Source organism: Melanostigma gelatinosum (genome assembly GCF_949748355.1).
Source record: "Melanostigma gelatinosum genome assembly, chromosome: 13".
Classification (NCBI taxonomy): domain Eukaryota; kingdom Metazoa; phylum Chordata; class Actinopteri; order Perciformes; family Zoarcidae; genus Melanostigma; species Melanostigma gelatinosum.
Genome location: NC_136646.1, coordinates 10,406,241 through 10,427,884, shown reverse-complemented (window position 1 = coordinate 10,427,884; position 21,644 = coordinate 10,406,241). Strand labels below are relative to the sequence as shown.

At 44.4% G+C, this 21,644-nt stretch overlaps 3 protein-coding genes across 3 annotated transcripts; 2 read left to right on the top strand and 1 right to left on the bottom strand.

The window, feature by feature from the left end:
* Positions 1-1,109: 1,109 nt before the first annotated feature.
* Positions 1,110-7,027, top strand: LOC306786759 (MICAL-like protein 1; the record flags this gene model as incomplete). The annotated part of the gene is made up of 15 exons (XM_079281606.1): positions 1,110-1,252; positions 1,756-1,804; positions 1,989-2,130; positions 2,270-2,358; positions 2,460-2,602; positions 2,964-3,529; positions 3,658-3,703; positions 4,045-4,642; positions 4,750-4,872; positions 5,183-5,309; positions 5,465-5,555; positions 5,719-5,792; positions 6,161-6,275; positions 6,363-6,409; positions 6,642-7,027. The coding sequence occupies 15 exons, from the start codon at positions 1,110-1,112 to the stop codon at positions 6,764-6,766; spliced, it is 2,478 nt and encodes an 825-aa protein (XP_079137732.1). The 3' UTR covers positions 6,767-7,027.
* Positions 7,028-7,820: 793 nt separating this feature from the next.
* On the top strand, positions 7,821-9,659 carry polr2f (RNA polymerase II, I and III subunit F). Its single transcript, XM_079281624.1, has 5 exons — positions 7,821-7,960; positions 8,143-8,212; positions 8,356-8,486; positions 8,827-8,898; positions 9,071-9,659. Exons 1-5 carry the CDS (start codon positions 7,941-7,943, stop codon positions 9,159-9,161), a joined length of 384 nt encoding a protein of 127 aa, XP_079137750.1. The 5' UTR covers positions 7,821-7,940; the 3' UTR covers positions 9,162-9,659.
* Positions 9,660-12,356: 2,697 nt separating this feature from the next.
* sox10 (SRY-box transcription factor 10) lies at positions 12,357-21,340 on the bottom strand. Its single transcript, XM_079281609.1, has 4 exons — positions 21,211-21,340; positions 17,994-18,824; positions 15,957-16,216; positions 12,357-15,793 (listed from the first exon to the last, which is right to left on the bottom strand). The coding sequence occupies exons 2-4, from the start codon at positions 18,425-18,427 to the stop codon at positions 15,009-15,011; spliced, it is 1,479 nt and encodes a 492-aa protein (XP_079137735.1). The 5' UTR covers positions 18,428-18,824; positions 21,211-21,340; the 3' UTR covers positions 12,357-15,008.
* Between the last annotated feature and the right edge of the window lie 304 nt (positions 21,341-21,644).

Here is a 21,644-nt window from a genome sequence, read left to right as displayed (position 1 = left end):
AACATGACTGTGCATCATTGTGTATTATTATTTTGTGTATAATATGCCAAGTCAACGCCAATGACCAAATATTGCATTTTAGCCCCAAATTTGACTATTTGTTAATTTATCTATAAGTGTAAATAGGGCCATACTAATAATAACCATTCTAGCTAATTAATTTCTATGATCAGAGAGCTGAATCAAGCGCACAGACGGAGACATACCGGAGTAAAATTCTTTCAAAATCAAAGCACGCCATTTGGGTTATTTTAGAATAGATTTAGGTTTGACCAGAAATACTTGTTTAAACATGTACTGACGTGTTGTCCAAACCTCACAAAATAACATTGTTGCCTAAAGCGGATTTGTTTACATCAAGAGATCTCTTCATTGATCATTATTAGCAAGATCTGAGCAGAAGGATTGAAAAAAACAAATGGCATGTTTTAATGAAGCTAATACATATACGTTTTGATTATTTATTAATTTGTTAACAGCAGTTAAAATTGTTAATTGCCTTTTTTTTAATTTAGATTTATTATAGTTGTCCGCCACGCAGAGAATATAACAATAAGATAAATCATCTTGTAACCAGAAACCTCCTCTTCCTAATTACAGAGGCAGCAGCTCTGTGTCTCCCTCCAGCGACAGCTATTGTGCACTTCACTGAATGTGGAGCACAACAAGAAGGGACAACAGCAAGTAACGGGATTTGATTTAAAAAGTATCCTGCTTTTATTTGAATCAACCGGGTGTCATCGGGTCACCGTAGACGTCTGTTTTTGACGACAGTTCGCCACATGCAGAACCTCCTTTGTTGTGATTGTTGAAAAGTGACGCAGCGTTGTTGTGAGTGAGGGGAGCCGCGGTGAAGCCGCTTCGTTAGCTTTAACGCGCGGACACCTCGGTTTGTATTTGACAGCGTCATGTAACTTCCTTCCTCCCTGCTGCTTCACCAACCCGGTGCATCAGTTCGGCCGCAGGTTTCCTGCAAGAAGAAGTTGCATGGGTAGATGCTCGTTTCCTGCTCGTTTCCTCCTCAATGCCCAACCTGCCTTTCTTTGATCCCCCTCTAACATATAAAGTGCGATGTTCAGCCGGTCCACATGTCACATCTCACCCAAGAAATGGCATCGCCGAGGGCCGTGCGAGAGTGGTGCCGCGTCACGTGCGCCAGTTACCCCAATGTAGAAATCAAGAACATGTCAACGTCGTTCAGAGACGGACTCGCATTCTGTGCCATCATCCACAACCACCGACCTGACTTGATGTAAGTAGACCAGTAGTTTCATGGAGTGCAAACATCTATTCCGTTTAAGCATTGGTCTGATCTGTAGGTGTGCTGCATGTTGAGGACACATCTAACATTGTAAACACATTTGTCCTTGTCTGTTGTTGTTTTTTTTTTGTCCTGTACGGAGATTTTTTTTTGTCTTCTTGTCTCGGGCTGCACCAGATTGACTCATGTGCTGTCTAATCTGGAGCAGAGCAGGACCTGCACACTGTCTAATCTGTTTAGTCTCTCTTCTTGTCCACTTTAATGGGATTAGTTGGTTTGTTTCTACCTTTTTTTTTTTTTTTTTTTTACATCCAAAGGATGAACTTGAATCATCTAATTGAATCTGTGATCTTGAACTGCATTTAGCTTGTGCCAGTGCTTCTCTGTGTCTGTTGTGGTTAACCCTCATTCACCGAGAGGCAACTGTTCTGTTTGTTTGTCTTATTTTTGTCATCACTTAATCAATCTCTTTTATTTTCCTCACCTTGCTCCAGAGATTTCAGCTCCCTCTGCAAAGATGATGTTTATCAAAATAACAAGATGGTGAGTCATTTACATCCACGGTTTGCACTCGGATCACAATGCAAGCATGTATCTCTCAACTCTGTGCTTGGCATTTATGAACCAGTACTGGCACAAAAGACTTCTGGGTAATTTATATTGGTGCGACTCCCTCTTTCCAGTCTTCCACCTTCATTTCCTGTTCATCTTTTCTGGCTTCCTGCAGGCATTTGCGATTGCAGAGAGGAAGCTGGGCATCCCCGCCTTGCTGGACCCTGAGGACATGGTTTCCACCAAGGTGCCGGATCGTTTGGGCGTCATCACCTACCTTTACCAGTACTACTACTTCTTCAACAGGAAGTCTTATGGTATGCTGAGTACAATGCCTCTGTTGTCTTTGATAGCGCTTGCTTTAATTCAGAGCTACTTGCAGAAAACCAGCAAGCTAAGGTTTATTTCTCACAAGCACGTTATAGTTCATTTGCATATCTTCTCTTGACTTTGCAGCAGGTCTTGCCAGTTATAGGTCATCACACGCCACTCTGTTAAACAACCTCGCAAAGAGTAAAACTCGCGATGGCCTGAAACGCCTGAAGGTAAATTGAACGCACATATGTTTGCACTTGTGAACACACCTTTTTGTCATCTCAGCCGCTGGGTTGTCGGTATCAGTTGCTGCTTTCTCTTCTCTTTTCAGAGCCAGTCTGATCTGGAAACCGGTAGAGAAGATCGTTTATCCAACACGAGGCCACGGACAGTGTGTAGTGTGTGTTTTAAGCCTGTCCACCTCATACAGAGACATCTGACCGACGGAAAGGTCTACCATCGCAGCTGTTTCAGGTAACAGCACAGTTCACAAGGTAACAGCTGTTTTGTTTGGGTTTTTGTTTTAGTTTTTTTTACTTGTTACTGTCTGGATCCAGATCCATCCAGACTGTGTAGATCCGGTTGGAGTCGGGCTGCAGTTCACACATAGGAATGTGTAGCAAATGTCTTTCAAGTGACCACTGTGGTCACATTGGACATCCCTACTCACTATATCTGTACATGGCCGTGGTTTTTCTGTTTTTAATTGTCAAAGAATCTTCTTATAATATAATAATAATTTGAATACACGTGAGTTATTTAGACATCAGTGCAGGTAAATTATAGGATGACCTTTTTTTTTCCTGTTGATATACGTTAAGAGTTTGTCTTCCAGGTGCAAAGTGTGCCGCAGCACTCTTTTACCAGAGTCTTACACACAGGGAAGGGATGGCGGCTCGTTGATCTGCATTCACCACATTACAGACGGTAAAAGTACGAGTGTCGACCTCGCTCAGCAAATTGGATCCACAGACGATCGGACCAAATGTAAGTTTCAGGCAGGTTATTTCTCTCTGGGTGGATCGGCTATCTCCAGCATCCCTCATTACACTGAGACAACAGAGTCACAGGACAGACTGGTGTGTAAGACACCGGAGACGCAGGAGAGGAGCAGAGAGCTGAAAGACAAAGACTCAACCGTTGGACTGAAGTGCACTGCGAAGAAACCGGCGCCTCCTCGTCTTCCTCCACCCTGTGTTGAAGACAGGACCGTCACAGGAGCTGTAAAAGCTGGACTCAAGACTCAAGGGCCCTCTGAGCTCTCTTCACCGTGTGCACGAGTGACGGAAGGAAGTAGTCGGCCGGTTCCAGCACCCAGGCGGATGTTGGACCCTTCTGCGGTCCCTGTTCCTGCACCCAGGACCAAAGCTGCCCAGCCCGTGAACAGCTCCCCTGCTGCAGGTGAAAAATCATCTTTTTACTGTAGCTGATCAGTTTTTGTTTGAACTAATCTCTGCATGTTTGTATGTTGATGTGCTCTTCTCTTTTTCTTCTCACATTTTTGTTTTTCTCTCTGTTTCTCCATGCAGGCAATTCATCCCTGAACCAGAAATGTTCATCCAACTCATCTCACATGTGAGTGTACTTTATCATCGTCTGTATTTCTGTGTTCGATTTTCAAGCATCTCTTTTCTTTTACTCAAGCTACCTCTCTAACGTCCAGTTAGGAATTTATTCACGTTTGACAATAATACAAAAAAAAATATTATATAAACATCTTAGGAAAGGGAACACAATTTTAAAGTTTAAAACTCAAACAAATGGATGTTGGCAAAATCTTAAACGTCACATAAAAGGAGCTTTATCAAACAGTGTGCTTTGATTGATCATCATAATAATAATTACTGATTTCCTCAGAAGTTCTTCCTCACATGTGGAGTAATCTCTTGAAGCCCCTCTTGTCTTTCCCCCTGTAGCACCAGCCCAACCAGAGGTAGCCGTAAAGTGCAAACCAACCATCCGTGGATGAGCATCATCCACCCCGGACCCTGGACACAACTGCCTCCCGCTCCACCTCCGCTACCCGCTCCTCGATCCAAATCTGTCTCCAACCCGCGGAGGCCCTGGAACACGCCCCGAGTGCCTCCTCCCAATCCATTTAGAGAGGAGGTGGATGAGGACACTCAGACAGGCGGCACTAAGCCTGAGCCTGCCGACCAAACCGAGCCCTCAGCGGCAGCTATCCGTTCAGAGAGTGGGTGCAATCGGAAAAACACATCGGGGGACACGGATGCTGTGGTTTGTTCAAGTGATGCTGAAGATTCTGCTGCTAAGTCTACACCTGATGATGTGGGAGCTTCACGTGAACCAGCTGGAGAAACAAGTCAACTGTTATCTGATTTGGATGGAACTGGAAACACAAAAGATGACTCTGCAGAAGAAGCACAGCGTCACATTTTACCCAGAAGTCTGTCTGTGCCAGCTATCACATCTGCCCGCTCTCAAAGTTCCCTTTTGCATTTTGACCTCACGGAGGCTAATGAGTCTGACCAGGTCGTGTCAAGTCAAAGTAAGGTACGGAAAGAGATAACCGTTATTCATGAAATCTAATACGAACGTTTTCTTCTGCAGTCACAGACTAAATACTTGAACACAACAATGTTTTTTTGTTTTTTTTTAAGCTGGCCTGCAGAGAGAATCCCTTTGATCGAAAACCTGGGATGCCCAAATCAAAGACCTTTCAGGCCCTCCCCTCTACGCGGACCCCCGCCCCCGAACATGGCTTCCCACTCATCAAGAGGAAGGTACAATGGCTGGATTTAGAACTCCAAAGACAACTAATAATATGAAAAACTCAATGAATGTTTCTACTTATTCATATAATTCATATTCTAAATGCACAGTGCTGCTAAAAGGTTTGCCTCTTGCGTCGTATTCAACCGCAATAGAAGGATTGGCTGCAAAGACACAGACTAGTTTAGCCCTCATCACCAGGTTCAGTCATTAGCGAGTGTATGTAAATCCTTGTGGCGATTATTCACACTTGGTTTTGCAGAAGCTCTGCATAATTCTTGGAGTGTGAGATGTTACTGAGACTTGTATGCTGCTGGACAGGTGCAGACAGACCAGGATGTGTCCACAGAGGACCTGCAGGTGGAGATGAGAGAACTGGAGAAACATCTGGAGGCTCTGGAACAAAGAGGAGTCGAACTGGAGGAGAATCTGAGAGACAGCAAGAACGGTTCGGCAAATTGTTCTTACTGGTTCAAACCAAAATGATTCACTGGCTGCCACCAAATCACTGTTTTTTTGTGAATGCAGTGTATAAATACTATGTAAGAGTTACATTACTATGTAATATGTGTTTGCTCCAATGACCCGTTCTTTTTGCTTTAGATGAAGAAGAGGAACAAATGCTAACGGTGTGGTTCTCTCTTATCCATGAGAGACACGTTCTGATGAGCAGAGACACTGAGCTGGTCCATCTGTAAGTAGACTAGACCAGGACGAGGATTTTTGCTCCGCCTATGAGTCGTACAGCATGCGCCATTATTTGTCCTGCTGTCCGCTCCGCAAGCCAAAATGTTAGGCGAGTGTTTCTTGAATTTTTCAGACGTTTTGTCTTTGTTGTGTGTTTTGCCTTTTCCCAGGACAAAGCAGCAGAAGTTGGAGGAGAGACAGGCAGATGTGGAGTACGAGCTCAGATGTATCCTTAATAAACCAGGTCAGTGTGTTGCTGTGTGCAGTACTTTCAAAAATAACAATTATTTATCTCAACAGCATAGCTGGGAGGAAACTCAGGGATCGATAATGATTATAACCGTATCATCAATAGATCCAACATTTGTAGTTGTTACCCTGATGAAAATCACACATACACTATAAATAAGCATATTTCTAAAGGCAAATTGTTCCAGAGGTTTAAATGATCCTGGTCTGTGCGTTTCACCTTCTGACCTGAAACTGCCTTTTGTGTTAAGGGGAACAAGACATAAATCCCAAAACCTCACTGGGTTCAGTTCCCTGAATGCGGTGAATGTCAATGCAGTGCAAAGACGTGACATGCTGCGCTTTGTTTTGTTCAACATTCAGTGAGCGACTGGAGTCAGGAGGATCGAGGTCGAGAGCAGCAGCTGATGGATGAGCTGGTCGCCATCATCGACCGGAGGAACCAGATCGTCAGCAGCTTGGATCAGGACAGGCAGAGGTGTGCAGAGAGAAAAAAGTATCCATCGGGAAGTCATAGATATTCATGTTGAGAATTCAAAATGCAACTTTTCATTTTTCTGATTAGGGAAAGAGAAGAAGATATGCTTTTGGAAGCCATGATGAAGAACAAAGGTGAACACAAAACTTAATATCAAAAAGTCCCCATTGAAAAAAAAAGAAAATGTCACAGTGTGATGTGACTTCTCCTGTCGATGCCTTACTCTCCTCTCTGCTTGTGAAGAAGGCACAGCAAATGTAGCCTTGGATTCTCTGAAACACATAATGCTCTATAAAACGCCTACAAGACAGTTTTGAAAACGCTGACTCGTGTTCTGCTGACCCTAACTATGACATCTCTCCACAGAGATCCAGAAAGAAGGATTGAAAGAGCTCAAAAAGTCAAAAGGGAAGTTCAAGCCCACGAAATTGTTTAAGCTGCTGAACCATAAAGCTGAGAGCAGCAAAGACTCCATGGACAAGAAGAGCTGAAGTACTAACCTGACTGCAGAAACTCTCACTGAAAACAAACTCGTACTTTGAGATAAACAAGATGATGAAAGTGTCCGATCACAATATTAAATAGTTTATTCATTTTATGTTGAAGAGCAGCTCTGTAGCATTGCCTAAACAAAAATATTCTCTTATGTTATCTATGTATATTTTATCTTCCATGTGTATTTACTTGCCATGTGTAACTCCTGTTTTACAATGTTTTTATTTTCATTACATACTTGTATTTGATGAAGTATGAAATACATTTGGATTTGGGAAAGTTGTCTCTTTTTTTATGAAGAATTGTATATTTAATGTTCAAGTAACTTTTTTGACTTGCTGAAAAAATGCATTTATACTCACTCAAACCAGCTAGTTAAAACCAACTTGTTTTGAATGTTTGATTGTTTTTGCTTTTATATTTATATTATGTATTTTAAATGGAGAGCAGACCGTGGAAATCCTAAAAGAACTGGAACAAAAAACGTAATAACTCCTAGATGTCAACGTCCTTTGTTTGTGAATTTTTCTTCATGATTTGTGTCTCCTGACCCTTATGTCGTATAGAATTTTGTTCAATGCACAAAAACGGTAACATCTCCGGAAAAACAGTTAATTCAGGGTGAAAGTTGACAAGTGACAGTGAGTCTTGGTTTGTTTCTAAAAATGCTATAAGAGTAAGTCTAATAGTCTAGATAAACTAAATGCATCAGCTACACGTGGGGAAAGAACAGAGGGCTGTGTTCTTACATAAACATATATGTTATGAAGAAAAGCCATACTTATTCCTAATAGTTTAGAATTCAGCACATTTAACAACAGTAGGCAGGTGTGTCCCTATTTTGCACAAGTTTGCAAAGGACGATATCTCTCCCCACTACGAAACAGACTAATTAAATCTGGCCCGCACCATCATCGTTTTATTGTAATTACATTGTTAGACCAAAGAATTCAACCTCAAGCTTTTTCTTAACAGCCTTTTTATTGGCAGTACGGGCGGAACGTAAACAACGTTCCTCTGGCGCACCCGGAATATTCTCCAACGGACCGAGATACCGGAAGTTAAACATTCTCGCCGTTCATGTGGATCAATGTTGACAACAAAAAGTGTTTCTGAACGTTGATATTAGCAGTAATTCACAGAAAACATTTACAAGATTCAACATAAACCATGTCCGACAACGAAGACAAGTAAGTGGCGACACACAACGTTAAATACGTGATATATTGAGCTGCGTAGTTATTACAACACAAAACAACGTGGGCTAACGTTAACGTTCTAACGTTAGCTAACTGACATGTTAGTTAGCTAGCATAACTGCTCATTATTATTCTGGATTCGTGGTCTAATTGTTATGATGTAATTTCTGTAGTTTCGACGACGGAGATTTTGAAGATGGCGAAGAAGATGAGGGATTAGATGACCTGGAAAACTCCGAAGATGTAAGTCATCCGTTTAATGACATGATTATTGGCTGTTCTGACGAGCATTTAGTTTGTGTGTAACCCATCAAGCCGTTTACCTTTTATTGCCTCCACCGCTGCTTCTGTGATAATATACCCGTTTGATTTGCTCTCACGTGCAGGTGGACCGGGAGAACGTGCAGATCCTGCCTGCAGGACAGGGGCAGGGGGCCAACCTGAAGAGGATCACAACACCTTACATGACCAAATATGAGCGAGCCAGAGTGCTTGGGACACGAGCTCTCCAGATAGCGTGAGTGTGTTTGTCTGGTGACCTGCACCCTGTATTCAGGTGATGTGACCACAATGTCCTGAGTTCAAGTATGTCCTCCGACCCCTGTCGGCACACTTTTCTTCCCATGTTCACTGAATTATGTCCACGTATCATAAAGGCTGGAGGGCTTATTGTCAGGAAGCTAGATGATTTGGCTGAGTGGCACTCGTCAATACCTTTTTAATGTGATGAGTACCATAACCCAGCTCCTAATGTATTGTGGGAGGGATTGGCTGTTTGGAGGCCACTTCATCAGTCAGGCTCTTTCGTGTTGCCTGTTTTTAAGCATTTACTTTACATGTCTATCTGCTTCCAACAGGATGTGCGCTCCAGTCATGGTGGAGCTGGAGGGAGAAACAGACCCCTTGCAAATCGCTATGAAAGAGCTCAAGTAGGTGCTAATTGTGTAGTTTGAATTATCAGTAATGATTTTTGTAAAATAATCTCATTACTGCATATTTAGTTTCCTTCTGTCGTTATTTAGAGAGGTCAATATTCTTTGATATCGAGCTTCTCTGTACCGCCCAGCGTCTCACCGTGAATGTTGTTTGACCGTCCAACAGGGGCAGAAAGATCCCAATCATCATCCGCAGGTACCTTCCCGATGGGAGCTACGAGGACTGGGGCTGTGACGAGCTCATCATAACTGATTAACGCACTCACCCGGTCTGAACTGATGAATCAATATGTGCTGGTTCACAGCCACCATCACATCAGGTCAGTCAGCCACACAAACCCAGAAGATCCCCTAAGGCCGACCCCAGCATCACCCACCTGTTCGTGCCCACGACTTGATCCTCAAACATCCATCGCTTCAGGTGACTCCGTGAGTCTGTGAAATATGAATAAACGAAATGTGCTGACTTGACACTAGAAGGCTGATTAAAACAGAGACGCTTGCAGGTTTATGATCTTGTGATCTGACTTGTGACATTTTTAGTTTCATTGTGTTTGCCACGCGACTCGAGATACAAATCCACTTCTTTAACAGTTGCATTATAACGAAGAGCCACAAGGGGGAAATGTAACTTAAGTTGGACATTTACTTTGTTTTATAAAATGAACCTGTGTGGTTATTATTCCATGTTTTGTTCTGAAGGAGAGGTGATTAGTGTACAACAACTGTTTTATTGTTATTAATAAACTCTTTTGTATAAATGGCCATGTCACATTCATAACACGTGTAACGACACTATGAACCGTCAGATGTTTGTAATGAGTTTTTAACTCCTACTATGAGTTAATGTCACAAGGACTTAACAGTATAATTATGCAGTAAGCCTCCTGAGTAAGTGGGATGTTCAGGTAAACTTAAGGAGTTGCAAAAGAGATATTAAGTTGCCCTGAACCTACAGTATGTCATCATACTAAATTATATTTAGGTGTTGTTGACACAGCTTTCAGTAGGATTGACTAAAAGAGTTCACATACGTCCACTTTTCCACTTGGCGATTGCTGTTTTCTTCAGTGTGGCAAAAGTTATGATTACTGCTGTCGCATGAAATAAACCCACACTGTTTCCACCTGAAGATGTTATGTACCGTAGTTCAGCTATAGACAGCAGTAACTCAACACAACTCATGTTGAGTATTAGTTAGTATGCGTCTGCTTTAAATAAAACAAAACACAATTTTTAAAGGATTTCTTGGCAGATTTCGGGTACACATCGAGCACCGCTTCAAAAGTGGCGATCAAGTTGAACAAACTGGTGTTTTTCAACGTGTTCTTCCACACCGTCGTTGATAACCAGCCTGACGGATTCACCACCGCCTTAAAGATCACGATGTTCATGATGCTCATAATGTTGAAGAGGTGACTGTGTGTTACTCCTGCAGCTGACGGAGACATGTAACTGTTGCGATGCTCTCCGTGGCTACACCCCCACCCCCCCCCCCCTCCCTCTCTCGCCCCCCATTCAAACACATACGCACAAAGCAGCCAAACAGTCTCTGTATTGTTCAGCCAAAATGGCTTGTTGCCCAGTGCAGAGAGAGGGCCAGTGCGTGCAGGAAAGATCGAGGGGGCTGAAAGTGTGTGAGAATGAGAGGATTCACAGCTGTGTTGTAGAAGAAGCTGCACGGCGATAGATGGATCGATTATATGTTCAGCGCAGAACATAGACTCTTTTCCTGAGGTAAAAAAGTAAAGACGTGTGTATCGTCTATGTCACAAGCATTCAGACGTCATCTCTGAGAATCCGGTTTGGACTGGTATCTATAATGGTGCGTAGCCACAGTCATGCTTGTTCATTTCTAAAAAAAAAAAAAAAAAAAACTGCTTTAATCTGTGGGTCTTTTGATTGGAGGAGACATCGCCTCGGGGTGACGCTGAAAGTCCTTTCATGAGTCGGATGGGGCAGCCCATGTGACACTCAGCAGCACCAACCGCAGAGAGGCCACCATCAGGTCGTCCTCAACCCAGTTTGGACTAATACCTTCTGACTTTTTCTTTTGCTCATTATTCTCTCTCTCTCAATCCTCTGTCTTTACTTCTCTGTTCTGTTGATCGGCCCCACACATACTGGAGTCTGATCTGTGTTTTTCCAACCTGTTGTGCTCTGATGATGCCACAGCAACCCTGTGATCACGCTGCACTAAATAGTATCTTCCTAGCATTTGTGTGCTGGATTTGTAGATTTGATTATTGGATGTAGGGATGATGAATTATTTTGCTTCCGATAGTGTCTTACTTGAATTCTTCAGATCTTCCGACTTCCCTCAGCAAAATGCCTCTTCGTGTTTTTCTTCGTGCAGCCCCAGTTCCATGTACTTCTCATGATTACTCTCCAACCACTCTGGTGAATGAGACCCTATATGCTGCTCAACAGAACGACATTAGCTCTGCAATAACTGAGTTCAATCTGAAGAGACCGTCAATGTTTCAGCACAAGTTGGAGACGCAAACACAACCCTTCCACCTGACGACAGCGAGTTTGATCCGTTCCCGTCTGCACCGCACGGCGGCAGGTTGAGCCGCTGGCTCCCCGTCGACTGTCTGTTCCTGGGTGTGCTGCTCCTGGCCGACACCCGTCAGTAAAACAATGAAATAGCTCGACCTACGTCTTCTTTCTGATTAACTATCTTACTTTTGGGAATGTTTTAATCCCATTTACAGCTGCAACCTGAAAATGGAGGGTTTTTTTCAGTGGATGGGGTGAGTGGTGGGGGATGAGAGTAGGAGGGGGGGTTGCAGGGTCTGTGTGCCGAGAGTATGAGAGTCCCATTGTATCCCGGTGAAGCTACAGGCCCGGCAGTTATGGGTAAGGCTCCCTCATTACCCAGTTCCCCCCCCCCCCCCCCCCGCCGAGCTCCCCTTCAATGGCCCTCTTTGTCTTTCCAAAGTATCACACAGCTGATTAAAGAGAGGGAATTAAGAGTCAGGCTTCACCCGCGACACACAGAGAAACACACATGCACACTCTAATGAAATATGCATGTAGGCATGCAGAACCAATCATACCCTCATCTGGGGCTGCATTAGTTCAAGTTCAGCCGCAGTAAACACCTACAACCTGCAGTACGTGTGATGAGTGCTGCTGTTGTAGTGCAACACAGCATCCCCACAGTCTCCTCTACTGCATGCACATACAAGCACCCATCACTCTTACCTCGGTCGATGGTCGGGGATCGCTGTCCCAGCCGGCTAAAGTCAATCGTCCCATTAGCTCGATGCAGAGAATGTGAGCAGTGGTCGAGTCACCAGACGCCATGAAGACGAGCTTTTATGAAACAGGAACAGGTTTAGAATCTGGGGGACGGTTTGTTGTTGACTGATATGCGTTATGCTTTATTTCTGACATTTGTTGTGCAGTAAAAAGACAGAAATTCCAAGAGGCAGACTTTTATCAAAGCAGAAATAATAGAGCTTTTATTTCAAATGAGCGTAAAAGGTCATTAGTCATCATCACATGTTTAGGCTGTCGCTCCTGCTGTTACTTAGAAGTCGTGTTGCTGTGCTGGCAACAGTTATACAAGGATGGAGACTGTGAAATACTAAAATGGCAGTACCGGCCGAACACGTCGTCCTCGTGTTGGTAGAGGAACAACTAACGCCGCAAACACAAGCATAAAACAAATATAAATAGGAAATGCAAAATTCGTAGCAATATAACACATTCACACGTAGCAACAATGATGTAAAATGAACTCTGCTTGTTGTGCTGGAGGTAAATGGTTGAATGATAATGGGCTTTAAGCGTCGATGGAGTATGAATCAAAACAAGCAGTGCTGCATGCATATGGGTCGGATCTGCGTCCAGTAGTGATAAAGAATATTTGAGTGATCGACATAAAAACAAAGCAAAAATAAATGAAGGTTTTTTTTTTTGTTTTTTTTCACTTTCCCAGATGGAAAATAAGATACAGTTCTGTTTAGGACATGAGGGAAAGAAATGACATGTGGAAATGTATAATGTATAAAGACCAAAGAAAAACACTTCATGCAAAACTAGTTTAACTAATAGTCCAACAATTGGGAAAGACACAAACATGATTTAAGATAAAATACTTCTGTTTCATCAGTGAGCAGCAGGTATTTTTAAAAGGACCGGGCACATGTTTAATATCAGGCTGTGTTGAAACTTATTTCTCCTGGAAGCGTTAATCGCTCAATCTCTGGCAACTGTTTCAAACAAAAAAAAAGAAGATAAAAATGTTAAAGTAACACACCTACAATCAAAAGATCTGACATTTCATATTAAATATTGATACGCATTTTAAAATCACACACAAAAAGGTAAAGAAAAGGCAGGGTGCAAATAATAATGGCAAAAACAATTTAACAATATTCATACAGTTAATAGTTAAAACAATGAAAAAGCTTCTGCCGTGTGTTCTATGACGCATTGAGACGAGAGAGATACACGATGTGGATTCTTTTACAGCTGGTACGATAATTACCTGCTTCTCAAGGCCGATACCGATAACATAACCGATCATTTCCCATTTTTTTTGTATTTTAAAAGGAAGTTCATCACTTGTATTTTATTTTGCACACCTGAGTGAAATAAAGGCGAAGATGTACTTTGCAAAGATGGATGATTTAATATTCCAAAGCGCTGACTTGTGTAGATGCTGCGCCTGTTAAGTCAATGACAGCAATTTTGGCTTCGTAATATCAGCTATATATATATATATATATATATATATATATATATATATATATATATTATATATCAAATTGAATTTTATTTAATAATACATATTGATATAAATTTAGCATCATCGGCTGATCATTTATCAGCCGATACACATCGTGCATCCCTAATTGCGACCACGGTCAGTGAAAATGAATCATGCAAGTTTAAATAGAGTTATCTTTTTTCATGAATGTTCTTCATGAATGCGTCAAGTACTAATGAAAGTCATCACACTCATCAGTGCCATTGTGGAAAAAAAGGCAAAAGTAGCTTTTGACACCAATGTGTTTTTAAGAAAACTAGTGACCTGTGTATTGTAAGGTAGTTTTGAATGTCACGTCGGGAGAAACGTCTGTGTCATCAGTTTCTTTTCTTAAAAGTTTTGGTCTCAAAACTTTGGTCGTTTTACAAATGTCTTAAAATCTGTCTGCATCAGAAAACGTACATTTGTAATTTCAAGTACATCGTATAAACTATCCTGATAACAATCAGTAATCATAACAATTGTTGTTTTTTTTACTAAATATACATTTCACTGAACAAAACCTCGACATAGTTTTATGGCATTTTGCTTCCATGCACGACCGTTGTTTGTACAAAAGGCATGTTAGGTGAACTCCGCATAATAATAATTTGAATGAAGTAATTAAGGACAAATGTGCCTCAGACACAACAGAATGATATCAGTATTTGTTGCATTAATTGCTAAAAGCAATACAATTGAACATCTGTTTGATAAAAGGTCAGTCTTGCCTGAGAAGTGAATGGGCCGCAGTCAAACAGTTTGGCACTTCATTCTTCTGGTACAAAAAAAAAACAGTTTCATGTAGAATGAATTTGGCTCCATCTCAGTCACACCCTTCACAGTAGAGATCAAAGTCTTGCTAAGGTGTACCGTTCTCTGCTGCTGCTGACCCCTGGTGGCTTATGGGAGAAGGCTGTGTAGACTACAAAGTGCCTCCTCCGATACACAAAAGCGACAGGGACATGATCCTTAACCACTTGTGAATGCTGTCATGTTGTTTGGAGCGCCAGAGGCTTGGCTGCTGTGACTAACCTGAAACTCTGCGATGGGTGTAAAGTGAAACATTCTGTCACTTCTACGCCGAGTGCCCCAAATGATCAACCGCGCCTGAAAAGCCCCACGCTCCAAGCTCATCCTTGGACTGCGACAGCATTTCTGCATCTGGGCAGGGGCAGAACGGGGTTTCTCCCCTCCTGCCTCCCCTGCCGACTCCCCCAGTGCCTGCCCAGACCCCCCAGCCCAAACCACTTTCGCTACCAACACCGCTGTTGTAGCCGCTGCTCCTTGGGTCCGACGTGGGGGCTGAACCGGCACCGGTGCCCTCTGGTCTCGTTGTCTGTCATGGCCGCGACAGAGTCGTGTAGATGGGCTGTTCCCAATGCGTGGGGCTGTGTGACTGCGGCACGCCGGCCGGGTCAGTGATGGCGGTGTACAGGGGCCTCTGGGAGGGCCCCATGTAAGAGAAGGCGGAGTACAACCCCGAGGCCTGGCTGGAGTGAGCGTAATAGGACCCTGAGGCCTGGTGGTCAGCATAATCGGCAAACTGGGCCCTGGAGGCCAGTGAGGGGAAGGCAGAACTGTAGTGAGGAAGGCTGAGGGGGGTGTAGGTGACATGGGAACCTACTGAGCCTGCCTCTGCAAAGTGACCCCCGGTACCCCCAGCCTCGCTCTTGATCTGGGCTTTGGAGGGATCAGAGCCCAGAGATGGGCCGTGGTGTTGCAGCTGCTGCTGCTGCTTGGACAGCCAGGCTGCTGAGTGTCCACTGGCCGCTGCCAGAGCGGAGGAGATGCCGTAGGTGTACGGAGAAGCTGGGGAAGGTGTAGCAGCCGCTCCCGCCCCAGCACTCTGCCCAACCCCCGGGTGTCCATTTGGGGGAAGGTACTGGTCAAACTCGTTGACATCAAAATGCTCCATGTTGGCCATCACCTCGTGGCTCATCTCACCAATGTCCACATTGCCAAAGTCGATGTGAGGTTTACCGGATCCCGGAGCACCTGAGCTTCCCTCTGCTCCCATCGCACCACGCGAGCCCCCATTCCCTGCACCCTCCCGCTTTCCGTCCCCCACCTTCCCAGACTGAGGCTCGGTCTTGGGAGTGGTGGGCGGTGTGGGAGGACTGTGACCTGTGGAGACACAAGGAAACATGTAGTTACAGTCGTTTTCCTTGGCGGACTCAACCAATTATGTATCGGTGTGTCACAGTGTTCAGTTGTATCCAGACTAATCTGGGAACCGTGTGAAAGAAACGGGATCAGTAACGTTATTGGCAGGGAGCCTGCAGCCCACCTGCAGCTTGAGGGTGGTGCCCGTCTGCCAGAGGGGACCCGGCAGGCCGAATGAGGGACACATCCAGTTGGAGGCCCTTGTAGTGTTGGCCGACCTCACCCTCTGAATGGCCATCGGCCTCACTTCCTGACCCAGAACCGGGCTTCCCGCTCTTGCGGCGTCGTGGCTGGTATTTGTAGTCGGGGTAGTCCTTCTTGTGCTGCTTCCGCAGCCGCTCTGCCTCCGCGATGAAGGGCCGCTTGTCGCCCTCGTTAAGAAGCCTTGGGTCAAAGGAAAAGATGTTGGAAGATATGTTTGTTGGTATAAAGAGAAGAAAAGTCTCAAGACTTTCTTTTGCTGATATTCTACACGATTATGAAAAAGGTAAGTAATGTTGGTCACATGGTAACTGTGGTATTTGACTAAATGTAGAGCCTATGAGTTAAGGGTTACATGAATACTTATAAAATGCACATTAAGATGAACTGTTTATGGCTTCATATTCTGGATTAACGGGAATAAAAGAATATCAACAGTCAGTATATGGGTCAAAATGATCTTTCACAGATAACAGCAATATGCTCGGCGACATACTTTCCAGCAATACAGTTGATCAATTTTCAGTGCTTATTAATACATTATGCTTCCTTCACTACAACTGTATCTAATGTCTGCCAGGGGCTTTTGACTGCTGGACAGTAATGAAATAATACGGGCCAAAGATGCATCCTGTCTGCATCACATGACACGGAGCTCCTTATTATTACTGCTGGCAGGAATGGCATGAGTAACTCCTGACCTTCCTCAGCCTCCCCGTTCGTCGTGTGTCTGAGCCGATTAACCAATCATGCCTGAGCCCACGGTCAAGTCTTCATCTGATTAACGTTCAGTCCTCACAGGGTTAATGAACCTTGTGAGGACTGACCTTCTTGTCAGCAAATAGTCAGTGTTTTTTTTGTGAGAAGTTGGACACTGGATGGATGATCTGACAGAGCTTTAAACTTAAAGAAGTGTAAAGTGATCAAGAGGCAGCGTTGTTGGCGACTGGCCCGGCGCTCTAGCATTCAATCAGACACAATAAAAGATTGAAATTTCCAAATTTAAATGACACAGAAAATCTTGCCGTACCTTTTAATTTGAAGGTTGAAAACCTGGATTTAAAATATGTGCAGAGAGCATTCCCTGGATTCCTTCAGGAGCCGGTTACTCCAGCTACATGGCCAGTAAGTGAACAGCGTATATGCACACTCACAATAAACAAAACAATACTTCTCAACTGGGGAGCTGTGTCGAAAACCACGTCTCGTCAAAAAAAAAAAGAAGAAAAAAAAATCACGTTTATATAGAGTACAATTCAATGACAGCAAAACATTTCGCCAAAAAGTATAATACCACAAATCACATGATGGACTGTTGGAATGTCTTGCTACATGATCTCATGAACAAGGTCTCATCTATGTCTAAAGAAAATAAAAAGTAAACATCAACCAAATGGTCACAGGAAAAGGCCAAAGCTTGTTAGATAATTATCATAATTGTCACCAAAACTAAAAAGATTCTATTTATGAAACATAATCAAAGAGGCGTCTGCTTGTGCACAATAACCTATGTGTGCAAGTATATGTGAGTGTACTCGTTGAAGTTAGCCTGAAGGAAAATCCATGGAATAGAGATGATAGTCGAGTCTACAAAACAACAAAACCAAAGGGGAAATGAAGAAAACATTGTCGGCTATTTTTCTTTAGTACAGGGTGCAAGACATCAGCTGACTGAGGGGATGCTTATTTAGAAGTATTTTGATTACTGGGGAACTATATAACAGGATTGCTTTACCCTAATGCATTTACTGTGATATCACTCAGGCTTGAGCATGACACTGACCTTTGTCTGGAGCCATTTCCCCCTAACCCCCCCCCCCCCCCCCCCCCCCTCTAAAAATAAGCCCTGGCCCTCATAGATGTACTGTACCGCCCTGCTGTACCCCTGATGTCTGCACCGTGTGCGCCTCAGCTGAACATGACAGTGACAACATGCAGACCATCAGCGCTGCCTCCTCACCTCCACAGCTTCCCCAGGGTCTTGCTGAGCTCCGCGTTGTGCAGGTGCGGGTGCTGGTCGGCCAGTTTCCTCCGCGCCGCCTGCGCCCACACCATGAAGGCGTTCATGGGCCTCTTCACGTGCGGCTTGTTCTTGCTTCCGCTGTTCACGCGCACGGGCATGGGCACGAGGGTCCAGTCGTAGCAGTTGAGCACCTGGCTCACCGCGTCGCGGATTCCCGCGGGGAAGCGGTCGTCCTCGTCCTCGGATTTGATGGACGCGCTGCCCGCCGCAGAGTCGTCCAGGCCCGCCGGTTGCGGCTGCTGCCGCCCGCTGAGAGGCGAGTCCCCCCCGCCGGCCGCACCGGAGGAGTGGCCCGGCGACAGGGAGCGACTGTCGTCCGACATCCCGGGACTGAGCTCAACGTCCGACATGCTCTGCTCCTCTCTGGACATCTTCCTACACACACACAAGCCCCCCCAGGTGCGCAGAGGATGCAAGGTCTGTTTCTAAATGCTCAGCTCTACCTGTCGGGTCCCTGTTGCTGTTCGTCGCTACAGCTGACCGCTGATCTGTCTGATCTGTCCCTCTGGCCTCCTTCAAGTTATAATATAAACTGCCAGTCTGTCTCTACTCTCAGCCTCCGTTGCAAAACTCTGTGAGGGTTCCACATTAAAGTTCTTTCCATCCGTATTGTTGGTATCATAGGCGGCTCAGTGCGCACCTTGGACCCCAGTTTACCTGCTAAAGCACAACTGTGCGCCAAACTCACCCGGACTCACGTCCCTCGTGAACTTCCCCTTCACTCTCTCTCCTCCGTTTGTCCCGCGGTTGAAATCCAACAGTGAGGACCTGAAACAGCAGAATGATTGTGGAGCGTCAGTTCAGCAACAAGCCAGAGGTTTAGAGGGACATGTCCCTGCGTCACGAGGCAGCACACACACCAAGGTGTGTTGGTGTACGATAGGCTGGAGGGGCTGTTTTATCTTAGTGCTTTTTTAATACATCAGAGCGAGGTCAAGACCTCACTTTGGGGAACATTTTGTCTTTTCACAATTTCTCTCTTTCCATCAGTAATAAAACAAGAGATTGGGCCTGACTGAGAGGATTGTCCCATTTTCCCTTCATAAATAGTCCCTTTGTGGGCCATGTCCCGCCTCCACCTTTTTTACTCCACTATTTGCAACACTCGCACAGATATGAGAAGATCCTCGAGTGACTTCTTTAAATGTCAGGAATATATCGAAGACATTTTCATGGTAGGCAAAAAATAAAATAACTTCAAAGCTGAGCCAAAATAACCAAAACAACCATCTACACATTGAAAGTGGAGCTCAGTAAAATAAAGTGCAGTCTCTTAATAAGGATGTGGGGTTTATTTGCAGTGGTCCTGCTCCTGTGTAGCCCCCCTCCCCCCAAACACACCTTACTGTTTAAGGCTTAGCAGTTATTCCAAGCTCCCCGGAGAGGGAGTGTTGGAATGATATGAGGCCGCAGCAGCACAGACCTCGGATTGATGCTCTGCATGTTCTTGGATAAACACGGCCTGGCGCTGGAAATGTAAACCCCCGCGTGTGAATTAGACACAGTCTGTTTGTGAAACAGGGGCAGGTCTATAGGCGGGAGCAAAAATGTGTCCTTGCTTTTGCCCATTAAATCAACACCCTGCCTCAGACTCTACGTCCTAAATCAGCGAACTTCCTGTGAACCACGCGACACACAGCCCGCTGGTTTGTTTTCGACTACGGTGTCATGTTGCAGGACAATTAGCGATCTCGCTCACGTCCAGTGACATTACGAAATGGCTTGTAATGTGCAGGTTAGGTGCGTGCGTGTGTGTGTGTATGTGTGGGGTGGGGGGGGGGGGGGGGGGGGGTGCATACCCACTTAACACTCCGGTTACTTCACTTTTGAGGAAAATGGTTCACCCACTTACGTTTTGCCAAAGACACGTACAATACGCATATGTGAATGTACGTATATGCCTTTAGATGATGAAATAAAATCGATTGAATTACAGATTATGTGTCGTGTGGATAAAAGTTTGGCTTGTTCCGAACGCTCACCTTGAATTAACATCAGAACGAGGTCGTATCAATTCCCCCGCAGAGGCGTATGTACAGCTTCCCCGTCTGTCCGAGGCGCATTGATAACGATATTTGCCTGCCAGCTGCTCTGCAAGGCGAGCGTCCCTGCCGCGCAACACCGTGCGTAAAAGGCACCAAACGCCTCATTGCGCGCACGTTGCCTGTGTTTGCACGACGCGCGGTTCGCATATTACTCTTGTGAAAGAAAGCAAATAGTGTATGTAGAATGTAGAATCCCTTGACTGAGCTACTGGTCATAATTCCCTTTCGTCACTGACCACATTGATTATAAAGTGTTGTTTCTTCAGCGGATAACGCCTCAGACTACAAAACAAGCGAGCAATGAATTCAACAGTGAGTCTTGTGTATGGTCATTTGATTTATCATCTGATGTAATATTTAAGGTGTTTTCGACACGGACCTTAAATCGTGCTTGTTAGTAATTAACTTCACGTTTACTGTGTGAAATGGTTTCCGGTTATGTGAACTCATTATCAACGCTTGGCTTGTAAGTGAGTTGGCATTAATTTGCTTGTTTGAAAACCTTTTTTTTTTTTTTTTTTTTTTTTAATTAGTTTTGAAACAGCTTAGATTTCACGTCCACACAGCTCCAAAACAACAGTATATATATATATAGAATAAACCAGCACAAGTCGCAACTAAACCAAGCACACTAATCCAATTTTCCACCAAAGTCCATGTCAATAATGTCCGTTGAGCTGTTTCATAGAATCCCTTGACGGAGTTAAAAACGTCTCTGTTTGAGCCGCTTTTCTTGGTATAAAAGGCTGTTACTGTGTCCTCGGTTAGTGGGACATTTAAAATTGTGTCAAATCATAAAAACTAACAAGCTCTATAAAAACATGAAACACTAAAATCTAAAACAGGAGCAGTTGTTGCACTGACACAATTCACCATGACAGCGATTATCACGTGTATGATAATAATCCATGTCAAAGGTATCAGAATGATTCTTAAAGCTCATACAGATTGTCCTACACAGAGACCTAAAGGACGAACAAGTCAACCGTTCATTTGGACCAGTCTGCAACCACAGTCCTGTCATGAAAACGTTAACGAAACGTGCAAATCGCAGTCAGAGCAGCCACCAGCAGCAGAGAGGAAAGAGTTGGAAATGCTGAACGCCTTACTTCAGCAATGAGAAAAGGAGGTCGCCGATTTAGCACGAGAATCCGTGAGTTCCCGAGTTTCCAAAGTGACGCTCGCTCCCGAGCCCCCTCGGTCGCGCTGCCCGAGAATGAATGTCTGCTCTGTGTGTCGGTACCGGGGCTTAAAGGGCTCCTTGTATGAGGCTGAGGGAGGAAAAAAAAAAAAAAAAAAGATCGATGGGGAGGACAAGTCTTAAAGGAGCCGTACGCGTGCAGGCTTGGAGATCTCTGATTGGCTACTCCCCCTTCTCCCCTCTCTCTCTCCCTCTGTCTCTCTCTCCATCTAACCAAACACAACCGTGATGCTAAAATGGAGAGGAAAGATTATGCGAAAATACATTTTGCGAAGTTTTATGCAAAGGAAAGTGTGCACAATATGTGTTGATATCGTACACCCTGCTCTGACTGTTTTACCT